Source organism: Lycium barbarum, chromosome 5, assembly GCF_019175385.1.
Source record: "Lycium barbarum isolate Lr01 chromosome 5, ASM1917538v2, whole genome shotgun sequence".
NCBI classification, from domain to species: domain Eukaryota; kingdom Viridiplantae; phylum Streptophyta; class Magnoliopsida; order Solanales; family Solanaceae; genus Lycium; species Lycium barbarum.
The window spans coordinates 134510059-134523107 of NC_083341.1; the positions used below are offsets into that span (position 1 = coordinate 134510059).

General features: G+C 33.7%; 1 protein-coding gene across 2 annotated transcripts; it reads left to right on the forward strand.

Moving 5' to 3' along the window:
* Nucleotides 1-9812: 9812 nt before the first annotated feature.
* LOC132642769 (auxin-responsive protein IAA32-like) lies at nt 9813-13049 on the forward strand. 2 transcript variants are annotated; one of them, XM_060359812.1, is made up of 4 exons: nt 9813-10040; nt 10788-11045; nt 11678-11786; nt 12767-13049. In XM_060359812.1, the coding sequence occupies exons 1-4, from the start codon at nt 9890-9892 to the stop codon at nt 12855-12857; spliced, it is 609 nt and encodes a 202-aa protein (XP_060215795.1). In that variant the 5' UTR covers nt 9813-9889; the 3' UTR covers nt 12858-13049. The 2 variants fall into 2 exon arrangements, with proteins under 2 accessions (XP_060215795.1, XP_060215796.1); XM_060359813.1 differs by having other exon boundaries at nt 10800-11045.

Consider the following 13049-nt stretch of genomic DNA (forward strand, 5'->3'; position numbering starts at 1 on the left):
TAAAAATTTTCACCCCCTCCACCACCATTGTCATCGTTATTTATCATTTTAGAAGTACCTTTTATTCCAACCATGAGGAGCTGGAAGTTCAGTTGACACTACTTCTTTTTTCTCTATCTGAATTCGCCATTTCCCACCTAATCAAAATTTCCCAAAAAAATAAAAAAGGAGCTAACGAACTAACTCTAAAATGGGTACACAATATCTCCTACTATAAATTTGGAACTAAAAGTTCTTTAAATATAATTTTTTAATCTTTTTTTCTCTGGGTACATCTGTTGTTATTTTTTCTTACTCTTACCATTTCTTGGAGTTTTGGGTATGCAAAATCTAGTCCGAAAGTACAGCGAATTATTTTGGAGGATTTGAGGTGTTGTATGACATTTTTTGGCATTGGTTGCATATGAAAAGCAAACTCTTGTTGGTTTTGGGTTGCAGATGGAGGTGATGGGGCTAAAGGTCTCTGCAACTTTTGTTGTCATTGCTAATGAACTAATTGGAAGTGTTCTTTGGATATGAATTTATAAAAGGACTGGAAATGAAAAAGAAAGTGAAAGATAATATACCCGGAAGAGGTTAGAGTAAATAGTGGAGAATCTGGTAGGATGGTGACAATGGTGGTTTAGGGGTGAAGATTTTTAGTGGTGGAGGAGGAGAGGAGTAAAATGGGTTAGGGGTGATGAGGTGGAAATGTCACGTGGCATACACCTCATCAAAAGTCACTGCCATGTAGGAAAAGATGTCCAAGGTGGACGGAGGACGGGTATATTTGAGCCAATAGTATAACGACGGGGGTATATTTGGACCCAAAGTATAACGAAGGGTTTTCCAATAGTACATGGATATATTTGGCCCTTTTCCGTATTTCAAATTAGCCAATGCAAGTCGCTATCTTTAGGATCCTTATTATAAAGTTAAAATCTTGGAATGCAATCAAGCATTGCAATATATTTTCAAGAGGTATCAGTGTTTTCAGAGGCATTTTCGGGGGAGTCCCGAGGCAGAGCGTATCAAAATAGCTCCGGAACACAAATGAAAGGCATAGATTCATAGGGTGTACGCCTTAGAATTTGAGGCGTAAGTCCCGGGCGCAAAAGCGTAAGCCCCGGGCATAAAGGCGTACGCCCCGGGCGTTAATTAATTTTTATTGCTTTAAAGTATTTTTGCTATAGATAATGGTTTTTATTATTGTTGTAATGATTTTTATACTTTATGTTATCATGTTTTCATGCTGTAGTGATTTTTCTTGAAATATGGAGTTTAATAAACAAAGCAACTCTCATAGAATATAACACTGCCATAAATAGTTTTTTTTAGATTATTATGTCTGAAATTGATATGATAGAAATTTCATAGCACTATGTTCCTGCAGTAACTTCAGCCATTTTTTTGGCATTGCTCTTACCTTTTTTGCCCTTCTCCTTGTTTGAATATATAAATAAAAGTCAGTGCAAATATTAGTTGAGGGTGGGAATGACTAATAGATTTGGAGATTGATGATGAAGTGAGTGAAGATTTCATTTTAAAGATTATCTTGACTATTATCATTTTTTGTGTTGCGACCTTTGTCAAATAACAATTATAACTATTCGTTTTATATTATTTGTGATTTATTTGCAGAATTTTAATGAAAACCTTACATTTGCTTATTTTTTAGTAATAAAATTATAAAATTGAAGATACATTGGACATACGCCCTGTAGATCCACGGGACTTACGTCCCATGTCTCGGGGCTTACGCCTCATCTCGTGCTTCGTAAAACGGCTCGCCTCGCGCCCCCGTCTTTTAAAACACTGGGAGGTATCATAAGTTAATTATTATTTCATTTGAGTTAATTATACATTTTATTATGTGGTAGTAGGTATAGAGGAGTCTTGGCGCAATTGGTAAAGTTGTTGTCATGTGTCCAATAGATGCTTGTCATCCAGCTCCCGCTTAATAAATGCACCGGATTGTCCTTTTTTTACCCTGAAATACCATGAGTGAAGTAATCTTTTAACATTATTTCACTCATGATACGTAGAAAAACAATATTTCACTCCAATATTACTGACTTAACAACCAAATGTGATTATAGCTTGAAACTTGGAATTTTCTCTGTGAACTCCTATCCTGGATTTTTGAGTTGGAAAAAGTCAGCTCTATAACAGTACTAGTATGAAGTTTCACTTGTAAAGGTTGAAATTCTAAGATAACGTCCCAGAGGTTGACAAAGCGGAGAAGCCGCTTTTTTAAGTTGTGAGATTTTGTCCAAATAATTCACAGTGGCTATTTTTTCAACTACATTTCAAATAATAACGATTATTTATCGATAATAGGTTTGAAAAGCAGTTTTTGCACGGATTCCCTTCAAAGGCACTGATCTTTAATTTCCGCCCCCCCCCCCCCCCCCCCCCCCCGCCTTCCCCCCAAATTACTGGTCTTTAATTTTTGCCCTTCGCTTAAAAGAGTGGCTGAAAACATCTCGAGGTTCTAGGTTCGGATTCCCGCTCAGTAAAAAAAAAAATCGCAAGCTAGAGTTTCGTAGCAAAGTAGGCCTATTCGGGCAAAAGTCTGCCTTATAAGGCAAAGGTTTACCTTAATGAAGAATTTGCCTTAAGACATTTTTTTTTCTTTTAACTTTGCAAGGCAAATAAGCCTACTTTTCTACGAAACTCTGTCTTGTGAATTTTTATTTTTTTTGTGTTTTTACTGAGCCGGGTTTCGATCCCAGCACTTTGGGATATTTTAGGCGAATGACAAAAATTAAAGACTAAGAATTTGAGGGACAAAAATTAAAGACTAAGAATTTGAGGGACAAAAATTAAATATCATCCCCGAATAAGGACAATCGTGCAAATTGTCCCCCGAAAAGTGGTCAGCCTCCGCTATTTTTACCAACGTCCACAGCTAAGAGTGTGGGCTTGGGCTGGAAGATGGATTCACTTTGAAGAATATGAACTTGGAGAGTCCATCAAGCTATATTTTGGGCCTATAATGCTTCGTTGAACTTCCAAAGTCCAAACTATCTTGCAAAGGGCCACCTGCACAATGTGCAGTGGGTCATTCGCACAAATGTCCCTCTATTTCGGGGTGGTTTTAAATTTTATCATCCCACAAGTTTACATTTAGCTTCAGCATATGTATCATATCATCCCACAAGTAATGTCAAACAAGGCAAAACTTTCATTACACAACATAATCTGAAAAACAGTATAAGTTTAGATTTCACTCCGTAAAAGTTTATTTTTAACTTTGACATATACGTCATAACATTAACACAAGTTATGCCAGATAAGACAAAACTTTCAACACTTAATATAATAAAAAATGCTACACAACTTATATCACATAATTTAATTCCTACAGAACTTATACAGAGCGAGGCAAAAATTCAGTTTCCGAAGATAAAAATATTACAGAGCTTATTGCCGAGCGAAGCAGGTTCGGATATTTTCATTAAATAAGCAACAAGGGAAAATATAAAGACCACATATATGAGGGACAAAAATTAATGACCGAACCGTTTGTAGGGAAATCCGTGCAATTTTATCATGTGCCACTACATTGGAGGCAAGTACACATACAACCGATTTTAGGATCGCAGTTCAATTATAGCCAAAATTTATAATTTTTTTGTAGGTTTTAACTAAAATTGGGCTTGCCAAAACCAAACTTCAAACAATTTGAACATGTTACTTGTGCAAGCAAACTTCAGACGTTTCTGAAGTTTGGCTTGACAATCTCAAACTTTAGACTTGTATATCTGAAGTTTGACCTACCAAGCATAACAATGCAGATCCAATCCATATAACTCTTAATAAATTCTAATGTATTTCTTTTTCCTTCGAATACTGTAACTTTAATTTAAGACCGCAATATATTTGGATAATAGATAAGTTTAAATTTACAAATATTTATGTTCTAAGAATCATCCATCGGTTTATAGAATCCGCGACTTAAATAGCACAAAAAAAAAAAAAAAAAAAACATAAGTAGTATTCACGCACGAATTTCGTGCGTGAAAGGACCAAACTGCAAAAACACAGTTTTGGCCTTTCACGCACGAATTTTGTGCGTGAATGGGGTCATCAAAAAAAAAAAGGAACATTAGTAGTCACGCATGAATTTTGTGCGTTAATGTTGGGGCTTTTTTTTTTTTTTTTTTTTTTTGCGTTACCTTTCCAATCACGTTTTTTTCCATACTTTGGGCAAAGATTAGTCATGTTTTAAAATCCCAAAATATCAATATTTTATATAAAACTTAATATCTTTTTTTGCGTACAATAATGTCGGCTCATTACATGAAGTCCACCTAAACGTTTGGATCGTCGTTTTAGGGGTTCTAAAGTGCCCCGAAGCAAGTTTTGAAACTTGTAATATTTATAGGGTTTTGATTTAAGTGTTTTATTATATTTGAATGTACAAATTTAAATATTTGATTTAATAATCATTCATCCAATATGAGAGGTCTATACTAATTAAAAAATAATTCATTCCATTTAATTACAATACTAATTCAAAATCTATGCGTGAAAGGGTAAAATCCATTTTTCCACTTTCACGCACAAAATCTGTGCGTGAAAGAGTATTTTTGCACTTTCACGCACAGATTTTGTGCATGAAAGGGTAAAATATAATTTTTTCACTTTCAGGCACAGATTATGTACGCACAAAATCTGTGCGTGAAAGGGTAAAATATATTTTTCCACTTTCACGCACAGATTTTAAGGTTTAGGTGTAAGTTGTTGCACTTTCACGCACAGATTTTAGGGTTTAGTTGTAAGTTGTTGCACTTTCACGCACAGAAAGTTGTTGTAATTTATTATTGTATTGCTTTGAATTAGTATTGTAATTAAATGGAATGAATTATTTTTTAATTAGTATAGACCTCTCGTATTGGATGAATTATTATTAAATCAAATATTTAAATTTGTACATTCAAATATAATAAAACACTTAAATCAAAACCCTATAAATATTACAAGTTTCAAAACTTGCTTCGGGGCACTTTAGAACCCCTAAAACGACGATCCAAACGTTTAGGTGGACTTCATGTAATGAGCCGACATTATTGTACGCAAAAAAAGATATTAAGTTTTATATAAAATATTGATATTTTGGGATTTTAAAACATGACTAATCTTTTCCCAAAGTATGGAAAAAAACGTGATTGGAAAGGTAACGCAAAAAAAAAAAAAAAAAAAAAAAAAAGCCCCAACATTAACGCACAAAATTCATGCGTGACTACTAATGTTCCTTTTTTTTTTTGATGACCCCATTCACGCACAAAATTCGTGCATGAAAGGCCAAAACTGTGTTTTTGCAGTTTGGTCCTTTCACGCACGAAATTCGTGCGTGAATACTACTTATGTTTTTTTTTTTTTTTTTTTGTACTAGTTTGGTTCAACTTTTTTTTTGTGCTATTTAAGTCGCGGATTCCTCGGTTTATATCCAACATCCTTCATCCCAGTATGTAATTCAGATAGCAAATGCCAAAAACTTGAGTTGTCAGATAAAAACTGAATCCTGGGGACTAATTAGCCGAATGTTTAGAGCTAGAATGAGCACCCAATTGCAAGTCCAGAAAGAAGAATAGTTCATAGATAACTAAGTCATTTCAGTATGAAAATTTATATCATAACATCAAGAAATATTAGGATCAAGAAAGATTAGGATGATTTACTTAGTCAAGACACTAATGAATAACTATATCTACAAAAATTGCTCTTTTGCTGCCTTTTTTATTTATTCCACTTTCTTGTATTTGTCTATAGACTATAGTGTCCAAAACGCAATTATATGTGCTACACCCGGAATCGGTAATAACGTTTCATTTTGATTGATCTATAGATTTTAAAACGTTTATTGATTCGTGATTTTAAAACATCAACTTATCTTATAACTTCTCATTCTGGTAGGTTAGTGCGTCTTGATTCATGAACAAAACCTTTTCTTTTAAGTACGTAATTCTGCCGTTTTATTTATTTGAGAGGGAATAAAGTTTAAGAAAGAACAAAAAAGATATTTGAAACTTGAAGTCTCAGATATATTATCACGTTTGTCTAACCCGCTATAAGGTTCTTAAAACATGTGATCATAAATTATAGTATATAATCATAACATTTGTGTGACTATAAAAGCTTGCCTATAAGGGTAATTAGGTTGTGAAGTTTAAGATAGGGATAGTTCTTTTTGGAACAAATTATATAAAAAGAATCAAATAAATTAGAACACCTGAAGTATATAGGTTCACCTTTGAAACTTGTAAAGGTGACTATTGTAATATAGGGGCGGATTAGGGAGCGCGCTAGAAGTTCATTTGAACCTCCTTCATTAAAAAATTACACTATATATACAAGATCAAAACTACGTTTATTTATATATAGTTGATATTATTTTCAGTCAGGATGACTCAGCCACTGGCCTAATATATGTTTGAACAAAATATTAGCTATCCTTCAAAGCCGAATGTTGATGTCTGATTTTATATGTTAAGACTCTGCAAACACACAATCCATGACGTGTCATTAAATCAATGGTGATATACATAATATGGGTTGGGATTCACAAGATAAGGGGAAGATAAGGGGAAAACAACAAGATTTAATAGGAAAAATTAAAAAGAAAGAAAAAGAATATATACCAAAACGAAACAAATGAGAAAATAAAAGGAGCAAATATCCAAAGTCAAAAAATTGTAGAATTAATTTTGTTTATCCTCTTATGACATACTGCATATCTGAGTGAATTCTGATGATGCTTGTAGGCCTGTCGAGCCATAGACATACAAATATATTTGGTTGCGTCAGATATTGTACCATGGCACAGATTTAAGGCTTGAGGTGTCGGAGAAACAACACATAGAAATAATATTCTCAATAAATAATAGGAGTAGTGAAAAAAATGAAAATGAAGACACGATAAATAAGGAGGATAAAAGAGAAACAACGATTATAAATAAGTTCAAGCAAGTTAGGATCGGCTTTATAAATCAGTCCAGACTCGAATAGGAGGAGGGTTGTGACAGACTGACAGTCCACGTAACACTTGCCAATTCATGTATATGCACGGAAATATTAATATTCTGATAAATAATAAAGAAAAAAAATAAACAGCGAGACATGCGATAAATAACGAGGATAGAAGAGAAACAAGGACAAGCGCAGATGCATGCATAATATTAGCACACAAAGACAACATTTATATAAAACACCAAGACATGATAAATAACAAGGATAAAAGAGAAACAACGACGACATAGACGGATACATGTATAGTATTAGGTACGGCTTCGGTAGAACTCACTGTGTGTTAAGAAATTTGTTGATTATGTACTAAGTTTATATTTTAAATCCATAAATTCAAATGGTCATTAACAGTGACGAAGCTAGAGCTTTCACTAAGGGGATTTAGATATAAAAAAGTAAACACACGAAGAAGTCAAGAGGATCCAAAGTATAATATATATATACATAAAAAAAAAAAATTGACCTGAGTGTAGTTTTCTGACGAAGGAATGTCAATTGATTCCTTTTGAATAAAGGTGGCTCCGCTACTGATGTAATACATTCAGTCGCATCCCGAACGCATCAAATTTTGAATCCACTTTTGGACGCCAAAATTTTTAATGTAAAAAACAAGATTTAAAGCCTGAAGAAGAACATATGGCAAAGATCTTTGTAGTGTTGCAAGTATACAACATCTGAACCCTACTTTTGTTGGATTTTTTGAGCCCATATCTTCTCCTTTTGTTATCCATTGAGATTTTCCATGTTATAAATGTCAGAAAAGAAATACAAAATTAACTAACACTACAATGATTGATTATGGGAAATTAGTTCCTTCTCTTTCCATGTCCACCTCCCATGTCTGCAGTTCTCTTAGCCTGGACAGATTTATTTCTTTTCTTGCAGAAATGTGTTTTGTTTTGCATGGACATGAAAAGTACAAGGGACTACGGAGTGCGTTCCAAGAGTTTAACTGAATTCATTATTTTTTGCTCAAATTATACACATATAAAAAGGGATAGCTCAGAACACGAAGCATGGGTCCGGAGAAGGGTTTCACTGAAGGAGTGTGACGTAGACAGTCTACCTTGATGCTTTCGCAATTTGAACTCCTGACGTAGACAGTCTCTACCTTGATGCTTTCGCAATTTGAACTCCTAACATAGGCCAGTCAGATGCAACATAACTTTATCGTTTCTCCAAAGGTCCTCTTCTCAAACTGTACATGCATATATATGAAAACGATGCATACATATAATAGGTCTAAACTTATTTTGAAACTAATACGTCTAAATTATGGATTCGATACTGAACAGTAATATATTATATACCATATCGAGCTTATATATCTCTTTGTCACAAGCATATAGATAGATTTATTTCTTTTCTTGCAAGAAGTGTGTTTTGTTTTGCTTGGACATGAAAAGTACAAAGGACGACGGGGTGCGTTATGTGACTTCAATTGAACTTTTATTTTTCTCAAATTGTACGTGTATAAAAGAAATATCTCAGTGCATGAAGCATAATGTGTTCACGTAGTGTCCTGCAAAAGGCCGCACCCTAATGAAGTGTGACGTAGGCAGTTTATCCCGAGGCACACAACAATGGCTGATTTTACGATTCGTACCCACGCCCTATAGGTGACAACCTTATCCTTAGTCCAAGACTGTCCTTCTCAAACTCCAATTGGAAAAGGGTCAAATATACCCCTGTACTATTGGAAAAGGGTCAAATATATCCTTCGTTATACTTTGGGTCCAAATATACCTTTACCGTTATACTATTGGTTCAAATATACCCTTCCTCCGTTAAAGTTGTCCAAGGTGGACATCCAATCCTATGTGGCTCTAACATTTGATGAGGTGGAAGCCATGTGGCATGCCACCTCAACACCCCTAACCCATTTTACCCCTCCCCTCTATTTGTTCTTCCACCACTAGCATATACTCCCCTCCACCACCATTGCCACAACTTTCATTTAGTGTCCATGTCCACCAATTGAACAACAGCCAATTGACCAGAGTCGTATCTATTGGAAAAAGAGATAAAAGAAAGGAAAATATACTCGTAAAATTGAAAAATTAAGGCTATTAAACAGGATATTATCTAATGCCTTCGCACATTTTTCCTTCATACAATCCATGACATTTCTCCCTACCCACTCTTTGGGTCAGAAAGTTATTAATTGGATTATTCACTGTCAAATACCAAGGACTTATTATGTTATTTACTGTTAAACCACAGAAGAACATCATGAATATCATGGTGTAGAATTAATTTAGTAATAATACAGAGGGGTATTGTATCGATCTGATTAGGAAGCAATACACTATAAGCACACCCCAAATGTCTGTAGAATGTCAAGTGTCAAGACCAACCGGGTCACACTATATACCATCAACGTATCCCGACTATATATAGAGTGGACATGGTGACGGTAATGGTGGTGGAGGGGAAGGATATGCTAGTGGTGGAAAAACAAATAGATGGGAAGGGTAAAATGGGTTAGAGGTGATGAGGTGGCATGCCACGTGGCCTCCACCTCATCAAATGTTAGAGCCACCTAGGATTGGATGTCCACCTTGGACAATTTTAACGGAGGAAGGGTATATTTGAACCAATAGTATAACGGTAGAGGTATATTTAGATCCGAAGTATAACGAAGGGTAGATTTGACCCTTTTCCAATAGTACAGGGGTATATTTGGCCCTTTTCCAAACTCTAATTGTGTGTGTGTCTATATACATATATTTTCGAACCCGATACGTCTAATTAAATTCTGGATGTGCCACTATCAAGTACTACTATATAAAGCTTATATGTTTCTCTGTTTCAAGCATCTCTTGCTTCTATATATCTACATTGACATAGCAATATTTGTTTTGTGAACGAGTGATCGATGGATTCTAATTGTTCTGACTATATTCTAAACCATGCTACTCTTTCTTCTGTTTATTATCAAGGCAATAATAAGGACGGTAGTAACTTTATTGATTTGGGGCTTAGCCTTAGAGCTTTGCAGCCTGAGGCCTATTATCCATCTGCTCATGGTATGTTTATTTTTCCCCAGTTTTCAAATTTATTTCATCATTTGTTTATGAAGTCTTTTCTTTAATCATTTGTACATACCGCTGGGAAGTTATAAGATTCATGAGTTCAATTTATTTGAAAACAATTTAACTTTAAATATTTGATTTTACTTTTAATGGAATGTTTTCTAGCCAAAGAAATGACAAGGCAGTTTTGAGATGGCAAGTTTCAAAAGTTTGTCATTCTTTCCTAAATTTATTTTGAGTCAAATACCATCACATAAATTGAAAGCGAGGGAGTAGTTAATTAAGACTAGTGGTGAATGCATCGTTCCTACACCAGGTTCATCTGAATCCAATACTTCCGACGTGAAATATAAATTTGTGTAAAATTCATTAAAATAGCAATAAATGATAGGTTTTAATCCATAACTTTAAAATACAATGGATTCAATATGTTAAGAACCTTAATGATCGAACATATAGAGTTCAAATCCGGGATCCACTTCTGATTAAGACAATTTTGAAATTAGAGCTTAAATTAAGTTCTAGGTACCCACCGATGTAAAATTATTAATTACACAATCAAGTCATTTATAAGATGCTTATAATTATATCCATATGCATTAATTGATAACCTAATAAAACTAGTTATAAACCTACTATCACCTATTAATTTTTTTTATGGGATAGAAAGCTTTATATTGTTATTGTTAGTGTATATACAACCTAAATCCTTGAAATTTAAATAATGGACTTAGTGTTAAGTACTGCATGCAGGTGGTTATGATGAGCTGATAGATTGGCAGCATTTGCATCCACAACTAGGGAATAATCCAAGAAGTGAATATCCTACAAATTTTATGGAAATTAATAATTATGATGATGAAGCTGAAGGCATTCAAAGCAAAGAGAACTTGTCATATGTGAAAGTTAGCATGGATGGAGTAATTGTTGGAAGGAAGATTTGCATTCTTGAACATTCAAGCTATTCTAACCTTGCAATTCAACTAGAACACATGTTTGGTATGTTCCAATATACCAAAGTTCTCATAGGAAAATAAAATGTTGTTGATATTGAAAGAGTAAATAGCTTCCACATATTGATAGTATAATTTTTTTCACTATTAGGTGATTTTAAAATGAAATTACATGTTGGGTGTCAAATAAGCGGGTTGGGTTGAATTTAGATGGGTCAAAATGAGTTGAGTTGATATATGCGAGGGTGAATAATCTGTCCAAACATTATTTGGACTGAGATGGATTGGGTCAAGATCGATGGGCTAAACAATGAGTCATATCCAACCCAGCCAACTCTATGCCAAGTTTTACTTTTTGTTTGCTTGTTTTGGATAAGATTTTTCAGGAGCCAATTTGTGATATATAGTCCAAATTAACCTAACTTTAAGATCGACAGGCTGAGTTAATTTATGAGTGGATTAATAAACCGCTCAAACTTGGACGAATTGGGAAATTAAAAGGGTCATGTTTTCATGAGCTAATTTTATTATTCGGTCTAATTATTGTAAGTAATTACTCATAATAATTAAATTTATAACCTGAAATTGAGAACAAGTTTTATAGCAGATTAATTGTACCGATAATGTAAAATAGTTCTTGAAAATGAATGAAGTGTTGAACCATATTTGGTTGTGTAGGAAAACATTCTATGGATGGGCTAAGGCTATTCCAAGATGATTCAGAGTTCTCTTTATTTTACAAGGACAGTGATGAGCAATGGAGGACTGTTGGAGATGTTCCATGGAAGTGAGTTTTATCACAACTTTATCTTTGCCCTTTATGAACAAAATAATTTGTCTGATAGTGTTAAAGATTTTTTTCCTTTCATATTATCATGTGTAAATGTATTTAAGGGCGGTAAAATTAGCTTAAGAAAACATGCTCCATAAAAAATTGTTAGTTACACATAGTTTATTCACTTAGCCAATTTCAATCCCTCCAAATTCAATCCAATAAAAAGTTGAGTTTATTTGGCTAAATATGTAGCCTAAATTGATAACCCATATATATATATATATATATATATATATATATATATATATATATATAGCTAAAACACAATAGTATTAGTTTTGTTTGGTAATTGAATAAATTATAAGAAAACAAATAAACAAAGTCAAAGTTGGGTAAGTTAGGCTATAACCCTTTAGTCCGTCTTGACCAAACCTAACTAATCTTTAGATAGGTAATGAACCGTCCATTTATTAACGCAAGCCATATTGATCGGCCCAAATTCAAACTCGTCCCACCTATATACCTACATATAGACATATAGTGGAAGCGCCAAGAATTTATACAAGAGTTTTCGAAAAACTAGAATGTCATATTTGAGATTTGAACCTACGACTTAAAAGTAAATTTTGAACCCTTTTGCTATTACATTAGAAGATTTCCCTATATAACAGACATTAACGGTTTTATCCATACGCAAAAAAAAAAAAAAAAAAAAAAAAAAAAAAAAAAAAAAAAAAAACCTTTTTCACCCCAAAAAAAGGTTCCTTTTTCCCCTTTTGTGCAGTATATATCCTTCCACCTAGTTTCACTCCAGAGTGTACGTAGTTTAACATGTCATAACAGATTTGCTATGCCTCATTTATCAGGTTCCAATTAATGTTATCGCAAAGATTTACCTTAATTGCTTTATGACTAACCTGACCGTTTTAAATATCTCTTGCATCGTCAGTACATAACACTTATATTTTTGTTATTACTATGATTATAAACAGTGAGTTTGCTGATCGTGTGAAGAGACTAAGAATTGTGAGGAAAGATGAAGCATTCATCACCAATTCATCTGCGTTACTAAGTTCTGTTTGATACTCAAATTCCTTAGTTTAGCAGAAGAAAAAGAAAGAATTATTAATTTCTGCTAAAGCTTTGATATATATGTTAGTGCAACATTTATCTTTCTGACTTAATTAGTTGTATTATTAATCCTATTATTACGAGCTGGTCTGGTATTGTATTCAGAAGTTTTTTACTTAATTTTGCAACTTGGAATTTCATTGT